This window comes from Triticum urartu, chromosome 3A (genome assembly GCF_056163025.1).
Source record: "Triticum urartu cultivar PI428250 chromosome 3A, HENAU_Tu73, whole genome shotgun sequence".
NCBI classification, from domain to species: Eukaryota; Viridiplantae; Streptophyta; class Magnoliopsida; order Poales; family Poaceae; genus Triticum; species Triticum urartu.
Genome location: NC_141875.1, coordinates 595187038 through 595202092, shown reverse-complemented (window position 1 = coordinate 595202092; position 15055 = coordinate 595187038). Strand labels below are relative to the sequence as shown.

Below are 15055 nucleotides of genomic sequence, written 5' to 3'. Positions count from 1 at the left end.
AATCTTGCATATGCATCGCATACCGCATCCCGCATATCATATCATGTTCATGTGTTGGCTGTTTACTATGTTGTGTGCTTCTTTTCGGTGTTTGCTTCTTCGGGTTGGTTCCGGTAACGTCGCGTTTGTGAGGACCCGTTCGTCTACGTCTGTTTGTCTTCTTCATGGACTCGTTCTTCTTCCTTGCGGGATTTCAGGCAAGATGATCATACCCTCGAAATCACTTCTATCTTTGCTTGCTAGTTGCTCGCTCTTTTGCTATGCCTATGCTGCGATACCTACCACTTGCTTATCATGCCTCCCATATTGTTGAACCAAGCCTCTAACCCACCTTGTCCTAGCAAACCGTTGATTGGCTATGTTATCGCTTTGCTCAGCCCCTCTTATAGCGTTGTTAGTTGCAGGTGAAGATTGAAGTTTGTTCCTTGTTGGAACATGGAGATCGTTCCTTGTTGGAACATTGTTTACTTGTTGGGATATCACAATATATCTTATTTAATTAATGCATCTATATACTTGGTTAAGGGTGGAAGGCTCGGCCTTATGCCTGGTGTTTTCTTCCACTCTTGCCGCCCTAGTTTCCGTCATATCGGTGTTATGTTCCTGGATTTTGCGTTCCTTACACGGTTGGGTTATAATGGGAACCCCTTGACAGTTCGCCTTGAATAAAACTCCTCCAGCAAGGCCCAACCTTGGTTTTACCATTTGCCACCTAGCCTTTTTCCCTTGGGAGTCGCGCATCCCGAGGATCATCTTTATTTTAAACCACCGGGCCAGTGCTTGTCTAAGTGTTGGTCCAACCCAGAGCACCGTGCGGGGCCGTCCCTTGGCAACTTCGGTTATGTTGGCTCCCGTATGCTTAGCTTATCCGGTGTGCCCTGAGAACAAGATATGTGCAGCTCCTATCGGGATTTGTCAGCACAGCGGGTGGTCTTGCTGGACTTGTTTTACCATTGTCGAGGATGTCTTGTAGAACCGGGATACCGAGTCTGATCGGAATGTCTCGGGAGGAGGTCTATTCCTTCATTGACCGTGAGAGCTTGTCATGGGCTAAGTTGGGACACCCCTGTAGGGATTTGAACTTTCGAAAGCCATGCCCGCGGTTATGGGAAGATGGGAATTTGTTAACATCCGGTTGTAGAAAACCTGAAGTTGACCTTAATTAAAATATATCAACCGCGTGTGTTACCGTGATGGTCTCTTTCCGGCGGAGTCCGGGAAGTGAACACGGTGTTGGAGTTATGCTTGACGTAGGTTGTTTTAGGATCACTTCTTGATCATACTTTTATCGATCGTGCTTTGCCTTCTCTTCTCGCTCTCATTTGCGTATGTTAACCACCATATATGCTAGTCGCTTGCTGCAGCTCCACCTCATACCTTTACCTTATCCATAAGCTTAAATAGTCTTGATCGCGAGGGTGCGAGATTGTTGAGTCCCCGTGACTCACAGATACTTCCAAAACCAGCTTGCAGGTGCCGATGAGACCATGCAGGTGACGCAACCAAGCTCAGGAGGAGCTCAATGAAGATCTTGTCCTTTGTGTTGTTCCGTTCTAGTTGATCAGTAGTGGAGCCCAGTTGGGGTCGATCGGAAACCTTTGTCGCTCTTGGGGTTCTTCTTTTATTTTGGTTTTGTAGTCGGACCTTGATTGTATTTGGATGATGTAATGCTTTATTCATGTATTGTGTGAAGTGGCGATTGTAAGCCAACTATGTATCTCTTTCCCTTATGTATTACATGGGTTGTGTGAAGATTACCTCACTTGCGACATTGCTTTCAATGCGGTTATGCCTCTAAGTCGTGCTTCGACACGTGGGAGATATAGCCGCATCGAGGGCGTTACAATGATAAACAATGAGAGATCCCAAGCTTATTAAAGAAAGTGTCGAGGTTGCGATATTCGCCCCCCAATCGGACTGAACATGAATAATTTTATGCTGGAGAAGACGTTCAACATGCACTTGAAACTGAATGAATATATCAAACACATCAGATTTGCGCTTAAGAAGATAAAGCCAGGTAAAGTGACTATAGGCATCAATAAAGCTAACATAGTAGTTGTGACCACTAACAGATGTTTGTGCGGGACCCCACACATCAGAAAACACAAGTTCAAGAGGACTCGTTACTTCCCGAGTAGAGGAAACAAATGATAGCTGATGACTCTTGCCTTGTTGACAGGCATCACACACGGACATGCCCTTATTTCTAGACTCGACAGGCAGCTCATGGCGGTGAAGTATATGGCGAACTATGGGAGTGGCAGGATGACCAAGGCGAGAGTGCCACTGAGACAGCGACACACGGACGCCGCTGAAGACACACGGGGCGGATGGATCCTCCAAGCGGTATAAGCCATGGCTCAGGCGACCACTAAGCAGAATTTCCCGGGTGGCTCGGTCCTTAACAAAAAGATCAAACGGATGAAATTCACATAGGACATTATTATCAAGAGTGAGCTTTGGAACAGATAACAGATTAAGAGTCGCCGAAGGGACTCGTAAAATATTACGAAGATGAAGCTGCCTAGATGGATGACTAGTTAAGAGAGATGCTTGGCCAATGTGAGAGATGGACATATATACCTACACCGTTGGCGGTGTGAACCTTGTTGTAGTCGTAGTAGGGCTGGTGAGTGGACAGCTTGGCGAGCTCGTTCGTCATATAATTCGTGGCGCCGGTGTCCATATACCACGCGGGATCAATCGGGTACGGCGGCGCAGAACCTTGGTCAACGCGTGTGTCTTTGCCCTTGGCGTCAACATGAGCAGCAGGAGGGCCAAAATCCGCCATGGCAAATTGGCGCTCATTACCTTTGCCATCATTACCGATGCCCGGGAAGCTCCGCTGAAAGTGTTTGTGGCACTTGGAGGCGATGTGCCTTTCACGACCGCAAAGCTGGCACCGCACTGGGCCCCCACCTAGGGTCGGCGCAGGGGGGTTGGCAACCCGGGCAAGGAGACGCAGGCGGGCTCTGGCCGTGCAATGCCCAAAAGGCTGTCGGCTGGTCGGCGATGGTGGTGACGGAGCAGCGAGCCTCGACGCGTTGCTCGGTGAAGACAAGCGGGAGAAAAGCTCGTGCGGAGGGAGTGGCGGCTTGGCGTTGTGGACGGCCTCGGCAAGATTGTCGTACTCGGCATCGAGGCCTTTGATGACGTAGCCGGCGAACTCCTCATCACTCAGCGGTCGACCAATAGAGGTCAGTGTGTCCGCCAAGACCTTGATTTTGTTGAAGTAGGTTGTGGCAGAGGAGTCCAGTTTCTTGATGCCATCAAGCTTGCTGCGAAGAGCCATCGAGTGGGCCGTGGAGGTCTGGGCAAAAGCATGCTCCAGAGTCATCCATGCATCCAAGGAGGAGGCAGCAAAGAGATAAAGGCCAGCGACCCCGTCTCCCAGGGAGCCCTGGATGGCGGAGAGGATTGCCTGGTCTTGCTGCACCCACACACCGTGCGCCGGGTTGATGGTCGGGCCGTGGACAGTGGGGATAACCTGCGGCAGACACGGTAGGGAACCATTGACATAGCCAAGGAGGGAGCGGATGCGGAGTAGCGGTAGAACCTTGGCACGCCAAAACAGGTAGTTGTCCGGCGTGAGGCAGATGGTGATCAGGTTGTCAAAGTGAAACGGCCCAGAGGGCATGACAGCGTCGGTGGCAGGGGCAGCGGACGCTGCAGTGGCGGCAGGTGCCACACCCACGAGCGGGGCATCGGAGTCCCCCGAGGCTACCGCCAGGATGGCGAGTGTCGGGGACGAACCAGCAAAGGCCGCGGGTGGCGCCATCATCGCGGCGGTGGAGATCGCCACCGTCGATGTCGCGGGAGATGGCGAGATCGGAGCCGAGAACATCGAGCCGACGGTGGTGGTGCCGAAGAATTGGGGCCTCGGCGAAGCACCGACGTGATTGGGGAGGTTGAGGAGGGCGGCAAGCGTCGCGGGGATGAGGTGGAGTAGGACCTAGGGTTAGGCTGATACCATGTAAAACAAAGGATTTGTGGGAACTGGCTCAACCCTCTATGGGGTGGCCTATCACACACATATATATAAGGTTATACAATGTACAGGTTACACAGTTGGGCTACGTTACAAAGTCTAACAAAATTGCATCTTGATATGGTGTTGACGCACCGAGGTTCTAACTAACATGGTTATTTGAGGTGCAGAAACAAGAAGACAGAACTCCCCAAGTGTAAGAGCATGCACTGTCATTAACATTTAACAAGACAATCTCATCTTATGCCATGCATGCCATTTAGAGCAAATAAAAATGTATCATGCAACAGATTATCTCTTAGTGTTATGCCTGACAATTAATGTCTTCAACGCCTAAACTTTTATAGGATGAGTTGGAAGAGCAAGAAATGAGAATATAAAGGCTTATTGCTAAGAGATGATATCTTAGCAAGGAAGATGAGACGATTCTTTCTATTGCATGCACTTATATCAATATCATCTCTTAGCTCTATATCTTTGAATTTAGTACTTTCGTAAGTATATTGTCCGTCTTTTTTCATCAATTCGAACTTTTGAATCAACTAGCGGCAATATGAATTCAGTATATGGTATTCGAGCCAAAAAGTCTTGAGTCGAAGACCCTGCCAACGCAGTATACTGAACGAACCTAACTAGGCCCCCCGTCGGCTAAGCCCGCGCAACACGCCCGGAAAGGCGATCGATATAAAACGGCGTGCGCGGCCAGGCCATGGAGCGTGCGAGGCGAGCGAGGGATCCATCCATCGCCCGAGGCGCGAACTCCACCCAGCGCTCAACTTTTAACTTCCCCTGCCCACACGAGCTCCAGCCGAGCCGCGAAACGCACGACTGCTCTCCTCTCCTCGCGCGAACCGAATCCCCCACCTCGCCCCCCACGTTCTCCGGGCGCAGTTGCTCGCTCGCGTGGGCGCGCGCGCGGCGGGCGGCGGGCGGCGACGCACGGACGGAGGCTTGCGGCGAGGGCAAAGCAGCTAGCGAGGCGTCGACCCGCGTCCGATTGATTCCCGGGCCGATCGATCAGGCTCCTATATTCTTAGCCCGCGCCTCGGCCGGCCGGCCATGGCAGTGGCGGCGGCGGCAGCGTCGGCGTCCTCCGTCGGCCCCGACCCGTCCTCGTCGTCCGTGGCGCACCGGCGCCGCCTCACCGACGTCGAGCGGCCGGACGACGGCGACGGCTGCGTCAGGCACCGCGGGGTCCGGGCGTTGTTCTCCGTCCGGAGGAGCTACGGCAAGAGGGCGTCGTCCGTGGTCGACCAGGCGTGGGTGCGCAACGCGGTGGCGTCGCTGCTGGGCCTCCTCGTCCTCGTCGGGCTCCTCGGCTCGCACCGGGCCGTCGGCGGCGGCGGCGGCGGCGACGGCGACGGCGGGAGGCTGCTGCGGAGGGTGGACGGGGAGGCGCTGGGCTGGCGGGAGGAGAACCTGACGGCCCTCGCCCGCCGGTCGCCCGACACGCCGGTAAGTGCTGCGCCTCGCCGCTGCCCGCGCGGCTTATTGTTACCGCCAAGTTCGCTGCAGAAAAAACAAGCTAAAAACCAGAGCACACATGTGTACGCACCGCATGCACTAGTATAGACTATAGTAGCACTTTTGGTTTTGTTAAAACGGGAAAGCTGGGACGAATTCCGTTTGGGAGCGCGCCGCGCCGTGCATGCATGGGGCCAAAAACGGGTGGGAAATCGTCGCCGAACGGCGGAGCCAGAGGCGTGCCGGGCCCTCGTCTCCGTCTCCGTGCGTGCGCGTGCACGCAAGAGAGGAGAAGAGGATTTGAGAAGTTTCTTGGCGGGCGTTCAGCCGTTCACAGCCATCAGCTCAGGCCGTAGCAGTAGCATGGTTGTATTCCTGCCGTAGAATCAAAACGAGCGAGTAGATAGACGAGTAGTACGTACAAAATACCCTTCAGAGGTTCCAGGGGCAGCGTCCCCGTCGGCGTCGGCGTCTCTGTCGACGGATGAATACCGAGCGCCCCTTCTTTTCGTTTCGTCTGTGTGCGGCCGTATACCGGTATTCTCATCCACATCGCTGTTTCTTCCTTTTTCCTGTGTATTCATGATTCGTTTGGTGGTCACCCCGTTGGAAAATTCAACTCGATCCGGGGAGTGGTTCCCGGTGGTTTAAGGCCATGGGTAATGTCGATGCTCAAGTTGAGGTTCCCAGAACCGGGATTCGCTCGCTTGCAACGACACTTGTAGAAACATACTGTCAATTTCTACTGTCGCCGAGATCGGAAATAAGTGTCGTGGCTTTACTTCAAATTAACCACGGCACTTATTTCCGATCCGAGAGGGTGGTGTAAAGCAGTTTAAAAAAAAGGGCCATGGAGATTAAAGATAGAAATGACCAGCAGAGGCGCCGAGTTCTGCAAATGAACATAACACTGGAGGTTCCTAGGGTTGCTTACTCTACAAAACCTCTACATAAGCTTCTAGGAAAAGAGAACGGGAGTGCTGCATTCTCTCCGGTCTACAAAGAGAAAATATAAAAGAAAAAGGAGAAAAAGAAGTGGGAGTCTCACATCAATCAATCCTATCCCCACGAAGTGCTACAATAGTGCTTCTGTGACTGGAAACACTCGCACAAAAGAGTTCCCCGCTGATTGGACAGTATGCAGCGTGGCTCGCTGCCTGTGTTACACGCTGATTAAAGCGTCCTTGTACCTGAAAATGATGTAGCAGAATGGGTGTTAGTCAGATACCGATGTTCATTCTCTAGAAAAAAGATAATGATGTTCCCAGCTGCGATCTGGACCGTCTAGTTTTGTTTAGCTAGCTTTTGTTGTTCATGCATGAAAAGCAAATACTTGTTCAAATGATATGATCAGCTAGCTCTGTAGTACTGAAGTTCACTGAGAACACAAACAGATTCCCAATATATGGACGATGCCGGCTAGCGAGGGTTACAGCAAATGCATCGAACGCCCGAGAAACCACCACAGTAAGTCCCCACTTCCACATCCAACAATTTGAACTAACGACCTTCAACCTTTCAAGTTAATACTACCCTGAAATGAGCGTGTAAACTTGACCAAAATCGCGATGCTTTTTTTCCAGGAACAAACAATGCAACAGCTGGTTATATAATGGTTGATGCCAATGGTGGACTGAACCAGATGAGAATGGGAGTGAGTGCACGTTCATGTTTTTCTTCTAGAAAGACTAAATTTAGAGTCTGAAGATGCCTCAGTTCACATACATTCGTTTGAAATCATCCTCGCAGATAAGCGATATGGTTGCAGTTGCTAAGCTCATGAATGCGACACTAGTAATCCCTACACTGGATCACAGATCATTTTGGACCGATCCAAGGTACTTCTCTTCATAACAATAACAAGGATCCTATCAAACTATTCCGATGACTGATGTTTTTGGTTTTGGCATGCAGTGATTTCGAAGATATATTTGATGTGGAGCATTTCAAGAAAACTCTAGAGAATGATATTGTGATTGTGGACTCCTTGCCACCAGCTTACAGAAGGTCGAAACTCTATATGAGGGCACCATCTTCCTGGTCCAGGGTATGAACAAACTACTCCAGGAACTACTCAAGCTGACATTGTAGTTGCTTAGAAATAAGGACAGTTCTATAGCTGAACGATGATGGACTTCTAATTCCTTTTTGCAGGCTTCTTACTACAGAGCTTTCACGAGGACACTAAAGAAGGTCAAAGTTGTTAAATTCACACATACAGATTCACGAATTGTCAACAACGGTCTTGCTCCTCATATCCAACAACTCCGCTGCCGAACGAATTACGAGGCACTAAAATACAAGAAAGAAATTGAAGATCTAGGTAATACTCTAGTTGATAGACTGAGGAATGGGTCCAACCATTATATCGCACTTCATTTAAGGTGACCGCAACTGCACATGTTTAATAAATCTAATATAATTTCGCTGCAGAGGAATATGTAGCTCAGTAATATATTTGTTTTCCTTATCAACTGACAGATATGAGAAGGACATGCTCTCATTTACTGGCTGCAGCCATAATCTAACACGTCAGGAGGCAGAGGAGCTGAGAGAAATGAGACTCAAGGTGCGGCACTGGAAAGAAAAGGAAATTAACAGCAAGGAGAGGCGACTTCAAGGAGGCTGCCCTATGACTCCTCGTGAAGCAGCTCTTTTTCTTAAAGCTATGGGCTATCCTTCCACGACAAATATCTACATTGTAGCAGGTGAAATATATGGTGGGCATAGCATGGACGAATTAAAGGCCGCATATCCAAATGTCTACACACATTATAGTCTAGCAACAGTAGATGAATTAGAGCCCCTCAAGCCGTACCAAAACAGATTAGCTGCAGTGGACTACAATGTAGCCCTCCACAGTGATGTTTTTGTGTATACATATGACGGAAATATGGCCAAAGCAGTACAGGGTCATAGAAGATTTGAAGGATTCCGGACAACCATTAACCCTGACAGGTACATTCATGGGAATGCTGTTTTAAGTTATTAGTACATCTCAACTCTAAGTGCTAATTCTTTAACTGTTCACAGGCAGAAGCTTGTGGAGCTCATTGACAAGCTTGATGAGGGTACAATTACTTGGAATGACTTTCAAAGCAAAGTGAAAACACATCATGAAAACAGACTTGGAGGTCCATATCAGAGGTTGTCTGGTCACAGTCCCAGGCAAGAGGAGCATTTTTATGCAAATCCTCTCCCAGGGTGCTTGTGCAAAAAAACACAAAGGATTTAGCGACGTGGACTTACTCTAAAGAGGTGGGGACTGGGGATATTTCAGCCCTCTTCGCTGCATGTGAGATGTGAAATGGAAATAGGTAGACATCTCTTAGGATGATTGAGATAAACCAAATAGTGCAACTCCTAGTAATCTGACAGCAACATACCACAGATTATTTTCCAGACTATGTATGCAATACTCGTTCTTGCATATGGAGGTGGCAAAGAGAGGTTCACTAATTGTCCTCCGAGAAGTGCATTTTCAACAAATTGGTTATTCAAGTGTAGCGATGGATTGGAAGACAAAGAGATTTCGAGTAGTTTCAGAGGACATATGTACAACAGAGGATAGGATTAGCAAGACAAAAGACTTCCGATACATGTTTGTACTTCGTTTATACTGTGAATGTACAGTCTTTGCTCTCTTTTTTAAAATTTTGTATTCATTTAGGAAGTATCGACTTTATTCAGGATAGATTTGTGTATATGCAATATTTATCAGCTACAGACCAAGTTGTAACCGGCAAGTGATGAATAATAATAAGAAAATAACCTTGTTCATTTGATGTATTCTTTCCTTTAGCTGCTATTGAAATGATTGAATTCTGTTGTAGCATTTTTTGTCTGTCATCAGATATATTGCAGGTACTTCCTCGCATTAAACTTCTATATTCCTCTGTGGCTTGCTGTGTGGCATATCAGTTATGCTTAGTGGATAGGCATTAAACAAAAAAATGTAAAAAAGAGGTGGCTTTAACAGTAGCATATAAGGTATCACTATGTATTTGATATACTCCCTCCGTTCACTTTTATAAGTCATTTCAGACAACCGAAAATAGGCTGCTTTGCATGTTGTCTGAAATGTCTTCCAAGGACTTATAAAAGTGAACAGAGGGAGTACAATAAAAAAAATCATCAGGCAATATAAGTCTTTCTTCACGGGCACATTTTCCTACTGAAGTTTAAATTTGTTATGATAGAAATTGGATGATAAAATAATATCTGATGAACTGGTAGACAAAGGTACCTGTCAACTTTTGTGGTAAAATAGTATCCCTGTTCACTTCTGCTGCACCACTCATGAATCACGCTCGCAAAATAAATTTCTGCCTCCTTCATCAGAAATGATTTACTAGCTCACCAATCACCACATAGAAGGCACATATACTTGCTCCTTCAAGTTCTGGGTAGCACTTTCAGTGGGGAACCCTCGCACGGCACCAATAGTCCACTGTGAAATGATACCAGCAGCAACAGCAAATCTTAGCTCCCTTTCCAATGTATCCTGGTCCTCATACATCTCAGGACAAGTTGTCAACTTCCTAATAGCAGCAGCAACAATAGCATCACCAGAACCCGTCCGGTCAGTTGTGGTTGGAGTTATGAGTGCATCCTCCGTTCCAACCACACAGCCATGAAACTTGGGTGTGTAGTAGTGGATCCGAAGTGTTCCATAGGTCACCAGCAAGAGTTTTATTCCGTCATGCCAAATCGGAGCAATTTCTTCAGGGGTATAGTGGTAGTACTGTGGCCAGTTCCTTGTTAGATGGAACCCATCCAAATAATACTGAGGCGGGGTGGCTCGCTTATATTCGTAATACTTGTGATCGAGGAGGAACTCCAACTCATCCCTTGACACCTCTATGATATCAGCCTCCTTCCATGCCCTATTTATGAACTCTTTTGTCTCATCCCTTGACCTCCACAAAGGCAATGGCAAATTGAGGTCAAAGAATATTTTGCTTCCAAATTTCTTGGACAGCGCAATGGCTCTGAAGAGTGTGTCGTGCATTGACGGTGTCAGCAGTACTTCTGAATTGAAATGCAACATTCTGGCCTGTGCAATTATCACATATTAGATCTGAAATTCATTCTGTGTTTATAACAATAAATGGTATATAATGTAGCTTCTCGACCACTCATAAAGTCACTTGCTAGGATAAAAGTAAACTTAACAACACAAAAAACATACTCTAATTTTATTTTTTTACATTTTAGCAAGGGCATGAATCTGAGCAATGCAATTGAATAGTTAGAGCAGCATGGAAGATGTTTCTGCTACGATGATAGGGGAAACATTGCTTAAAAGGGGATCCAGACAGATTAATTTTTCTTTCCTAAAGTGGAGTGCAATAGACAAAATATAAGAGTGCCACTTCACTTCAGCTTCCTTGCATTTGATTGCTACCCAATAAAGACTATTCCCAGCAATCATACTCCTGTGGTCAAGAAGCCTAGAGTCCTTACAGACTGCAACGCAAATATTTGCTTGCTTAGTCAGAAAGGCATGATATTGGCACAATCAAATGATTAATCAATTTCTTCCCACGACCTATCTTTGATTTTGGACTTATAAACAAATCTCCCAAAATATATCTAAATTAGCAGCAAGCCAAATGCACTTGAGATATGGTATTTAATGGGCTTTTGCTCTTATCAGAATGCTTTTCTCGCTTATCACTTAAGCAGTTAAGCTGCAGCAGTACCATCAAATGGAGCGTCAGTTGGATATTTTAGCAGGAATTGATTGAAGATAACCCAAAAAACAAAACGAGCAGTCCATGCTACGTGGTTTGACAAAAATGATTCTAGTTTTGTGTATAATCAAGAGTTGTTTCAATGCAATGCAACAATGCACATTGGCAACCATCGACATAGAGGCATAGCTTGCCCATAAATGTCAGCTCGCCCATGGAGATTCAAACTAATCTTTTACCACAAGATCACGCACTCACCTCTTTCAACACATCTGCATTGATCTCGTCCTTCTGGAGCGAGTCCTCGGCAGAGCTCTTCACCGTCTCGGCCACCAGACTTGTCCCGCCATTGCCGTCCTCGCTGTCCCTGAACCCCACCTTCATCCGGGCGATGGCCGTGGACGCGGCACCGTCAAACCTGATGGCGCGCGTCTGCACCCGCTCGCGGTTCATGCGGTACACAAGCTCGTGGCCGAAGTCGTCGTCGCCGACCTTGCCGAGCACCGCGGCGCGGCCGCCGAGCCGGGTGAGCGCGATGGCCACGTTGCTGGAGGCGCTCCCGGGCGAGCGCGCGAACTCGGGCGGCTCCCACTGCAGGTGCAGCCACGTGGAGTACTGGTCCGGGTGCATCTGCTGGTCCGACACCCGCACCGTCGGCACGAACTCCCACCGCGGCGCCCCGAAGCAGCACACCAACGGCGGCCACTCGTACGGCAAATCCGCCCCGTCGTCGCCGTTGTCCTCCTCGCGGGCCGGACTCCGAGGCTCCTCCGCCTGGGCATCCTCCTCCCCCTGCTGCTGCTTGGCCTCCTGCTTCGGGGACTTCTTGGTCCGGCGGGTCTTCGGCTTCACAGCCGGCTCCTCCTCGCCCTCCGAGTCGGAGTCCTGTCCCGCCTTCTTGGTCTTGCGCCTCGTCGCCTTCGCCTTGGGCGGCGACGAGCCCGGCTCCGACGCCTTCTTCCGCCCGCGGCGTGGGGTGGGTTTAGGAGGGGGCTCCGGCGCCGCGGCGCCGTTGGGCGAGCAGCGGAGGAGGCGGGTCCGGAGGAGGCTGGGGTGTAGGGGGCCGAGAGGACGATGGGGCTTGGGGGCTAGAGGTTGCAGGAGGAGGAACGGGGAGGCGGCGGCCATGGCCATTGCCCCTCTCTTCTTCGCGGAATGCGCCGCTGGTGAGCGGTAGCAGGAAGGGGGAGAAGCGAGCGTTCGACTCTATCCAGTGAGACCCGGTAAGGGTTTAGCGACCGTTAACATCGTTAGGTTGCTCCTTAACGGGCGAAGTGGATCTGACCAGTTGTCTAGAGCCCAGAGCATCTACAGCCGCGACCTGTAAATCCGGGCCCTCGAACGCTGGTACTAACTGGACATTTCTCAAATCAAATCGTCCACGTCCATGTATCTAATATCCGGTATCTCATATCCATATTAAGCATGCAACGCAGATAAAAACAACGTAAATCATCACACAAACATAGAATCGGAGATAGAAATGCACATTCCGATCACAAAAAAATCACCAATGGATATTCAAAAGATCGTATTTCACATAAACGACGGACAAGTTTAAACTTCTTTTTTATATATTAAAAGAGATCATCTCTCCGATTTCCATTACTAGAAATCACCAAGTCTTACAAGAGAACCAAAAGAAAGGAACCTACTCTTCTAAATCGCGCATCTTCAGCTCAGTGCAGAAGAAAAAGGGAAGGAGCCATCCCCCCTCCAAACGTTTCCTACAGCAATCCAAAGAAAGTACCAGAGGGGAGGCCCGTGGGGAGCACAACCCACCAGGGCACGCCCAGGAGGGTTATGCCCCCCCCCCCCATGTAGCCCCCCTGCACTTCCTCTTCGCCCTATAAATTCTCAAATCTTCTAGAAACCCTAGCAGAGTCGACGAAACACAATTCCAGCCTCTGCAAGTTTCAGAACCACGAGATCCAATCTAACACCATCACGAAGGGGTTCATCATCCTCATTGGTGCCTTTCCGATGATGAGTGATTAGTCCACCATAGACCTAAGGGTCCATAGGGAGTAGCTAGATGGCTTCCTCTCTCTTTTGATTCTTAACACAATGGTTTCTTGGAGATCTATTTGATGTAACTCTTTTTGTGATGTGTTTGGAGATCTATTTTCTTGTCCTATGTTATCTCATTTATCTCTCTCTACATACTCCACTAACATCTACTCTTTTGGAAGCCATGTTTCTCTCATTATACCTAGCACATGGGTTCAATCGAGCTCCTTTTGGTATGCAATATATAGGCCCATTCATCTTTGTATACCATGTATATGAGCTTTCTCGCGAGTCGCAACACATGCCTCCTATTTTGTTGTACTTTCTACCATCACAACATGGGTTGCCTTAACAAAAGAAAATACATAGCACTAACAAGGCTTAGAGAAGGTCGCACGAGATAGAGAGAGGGAGAGAGAGAGAGCGAGATGTATTCACGAGCCATTTCATGAGCCAGTGTGGATGAGGAACCGTGAGATTGGGAGGCATCCGAAAAGTTGGTTTCACATGTATTTTCAGCGAGCAGTCCAGATGATGCAATGTATGATGAACATTAAATGGAGATTTCACTAAATATCTTGAAACTACTGTAACACCCCGGATGTAACCTGCCATATTTGTACTCCGACTCTTGCCATTTTCGGTTCCAAGTTATGAGATTCGTGGTTGGGCTCTTGTCTTTGTTTTGCATTTTGTTCATGTCATGCATATCATACCATGTCATCATGTGCATCGCATTTGCATACGTGTTCGTCTCATGCATCCGAGCATTTTCCCCGTTGTCCGTTTTGCAATCCGACACTCCTACGTCCTCCGGCGCCCCCTTTTGCCTTTTTTCTTGTGCGGGTGTTAAACTTTCTCGGAATGGACAGAAATTTGCCAAGCCGCCTTGGTACACCACCGGTAGACCGCCTGTCAAGTTTCGTGTCATTTGGAGTTCATTTGATACTCCAACGGTTAACCGGGGAACCGTAAAGGCCTCATGTGTGTTGCAGCCCAACACCCCTCCAAAGTGGCCCAATAACCCTTCCAAACCTATCCCATGTCCTTCGCCGTCGGATCACGATCGCGTGGCCGAAAACTACACCTCATTTGGACACTCCCACCTCCTTCTAGGTATAAATATGTGCAACCCTCTCCAAATCCCGGATGAAACCCTAGCAAATTCCCCTCTCCGCCGCCGGACGAAAAACCCCACCGACGGACATGTCTGCCGCCCTCGCCGCTGCCACGTGTTGCCTCCTTGTTTGTTGAGACAGCCACGCCCACTTCCCCGCGCCGCCGCCTGCGCCAGCCCGTCGGGGCCCAGGCAGGGCCCTCCCGGCCCGTTCGCCCCGCGCCGCCCGGTCGCTCGCCCGCGCTTCCTCCTCGCCGCCCGACGCCGCGTCAGCCTCGCCGCACCGCCGCAACCGCCCTCGCCGGCCACCGTCGAGGCAACCGCCTCCCCGTCGCCCGAGGTCGCCGCAAGCCGCCGCCTCCGCCCCCGGACGCTCGCCGCCCCGCGCGTCCTCCTCTTCGGCGAGATCCGGCGCCGGCCCGCCGGATCCACGCTTCCCTGACTCGCCAGCGTCCATCTCCTCCAACTCCGGCCAGTTCCACCGGCCAGCTCGACTTCCGTGCCAAGAACAAACCCTAGATCCAGATTTCGGAGAGGTTGTTTTTCTCTAAATCTTTTCCCCCCTAACATTTTTAGGCCCTGTTCATCATGCCATAACTTGTTGCATACTACTCCGTTTTATGCGTGCTATATATCAAAGTGTTCATCATGATGTGCTCTTCATTTTATTCCATTGTGACATGCTTGTTTGAGTCCATCTTGATACCTAAATCTCAGATGCAAGAGTGCTATAAAATGTTAGGTGCTGATTCTTAGCAGTTTATGAGCTTTTGTCAT

At 49.2% G+C, this 15055-nt stretch overlaps 2 protein-coding genes across 2 annotated transcripts; one reads left to right on the top strand and one right to left on the bottom strand.

Annotated features, from left to right (window-relative positions):
* The first annotated feature begins 4681 nt into the window (after positions 1-4681).
* LOC125545304 (O-fucosyltransferase 19) lies at positions 4682-9235 on the top strand. Its single transcript, XM_048709204.2, has 8 exons — positions 4682-5446; positions 6850-6922; positions 7039-7109; positions 7205-7293; positions 7370-7502; positions 7610-7839; positions 7937-8413; positions 8489-9235. The coding sequence occupies exons 1-8, from the start codon at positions 5051-5053 to the stop codon at positions 8688-8690; spliced, it is 1671 nt and encodes a 556-aa protein (XP_048565161.1). The 5' UTR covers positions 4682-5050; the 3' UTR covers positions 8691-9235.
* Positions 6313-12391, bottom strand: FLN1 (fructokinase-like 1). Its single transcript, XM_048709205.2, has 3 exons — positions 11410-12391; positions 9702-10511; positions 6313-6645 (listed from the first exon to the last, which is right to left on the bottom strand). Exons 1-2 carry the CDS (start codon positions 12283-12285, stop codon positions 9819-9821), a joined length of 1569 nt encoding a protein of 522 aa, XP_048565162.1. The 5' UTR covers positions 12286-12391; the 3' UTR covers positions 6313-6645; positions 9702-9818.
* Between the last annotated feature and the right edge of the window lie 2664 nt (positions 12392-15055).

What these genes read in the sequence shown, in the direction of transcription:
- LOC125545304 (XM_048709204.2), top strand. Translation starts at nt 5,051, where the DNA reads ATGGCAGTGGCGGCGGCGGCAGCGTCGGCGTCCTCCGTCGGCCCCGAC. An exon ending in GCCGGTCGCCCGACACGCCG is followed by an intron (nt 5,447 to 6,849) that starts GTAAGTGCTGCG and finishes GAACACAAACAG; the next exon opens with ATTCCCAATATATGGACGAT. An exon ending in TCATTTTGGACCGATCCAAG is followed by an intron (nt 7,294 to 7,369) that starts GTACTTCTCTTC and finishes TTTGGCATGCAG; the next exon opens with TGATTTCGAAGATATATTTG.
- FLN1 (XM_048709205.2), bottom strand. Translation starts at nt 12,285, where the DNA reads ATGGCCATGGCCGCCGCCTCCCCGTTCCTCCTCCTGCAACCTCTAGCC. An exon ending in ATGCAGATGTGTTGAAAGAG is followed by an intron (nt 10,512 to 11,409) that starts GTGAGTGCGTGA and finishes ATAATTGCACAG; the next exon opens with GCCAGAATGTTGCATTTCAA.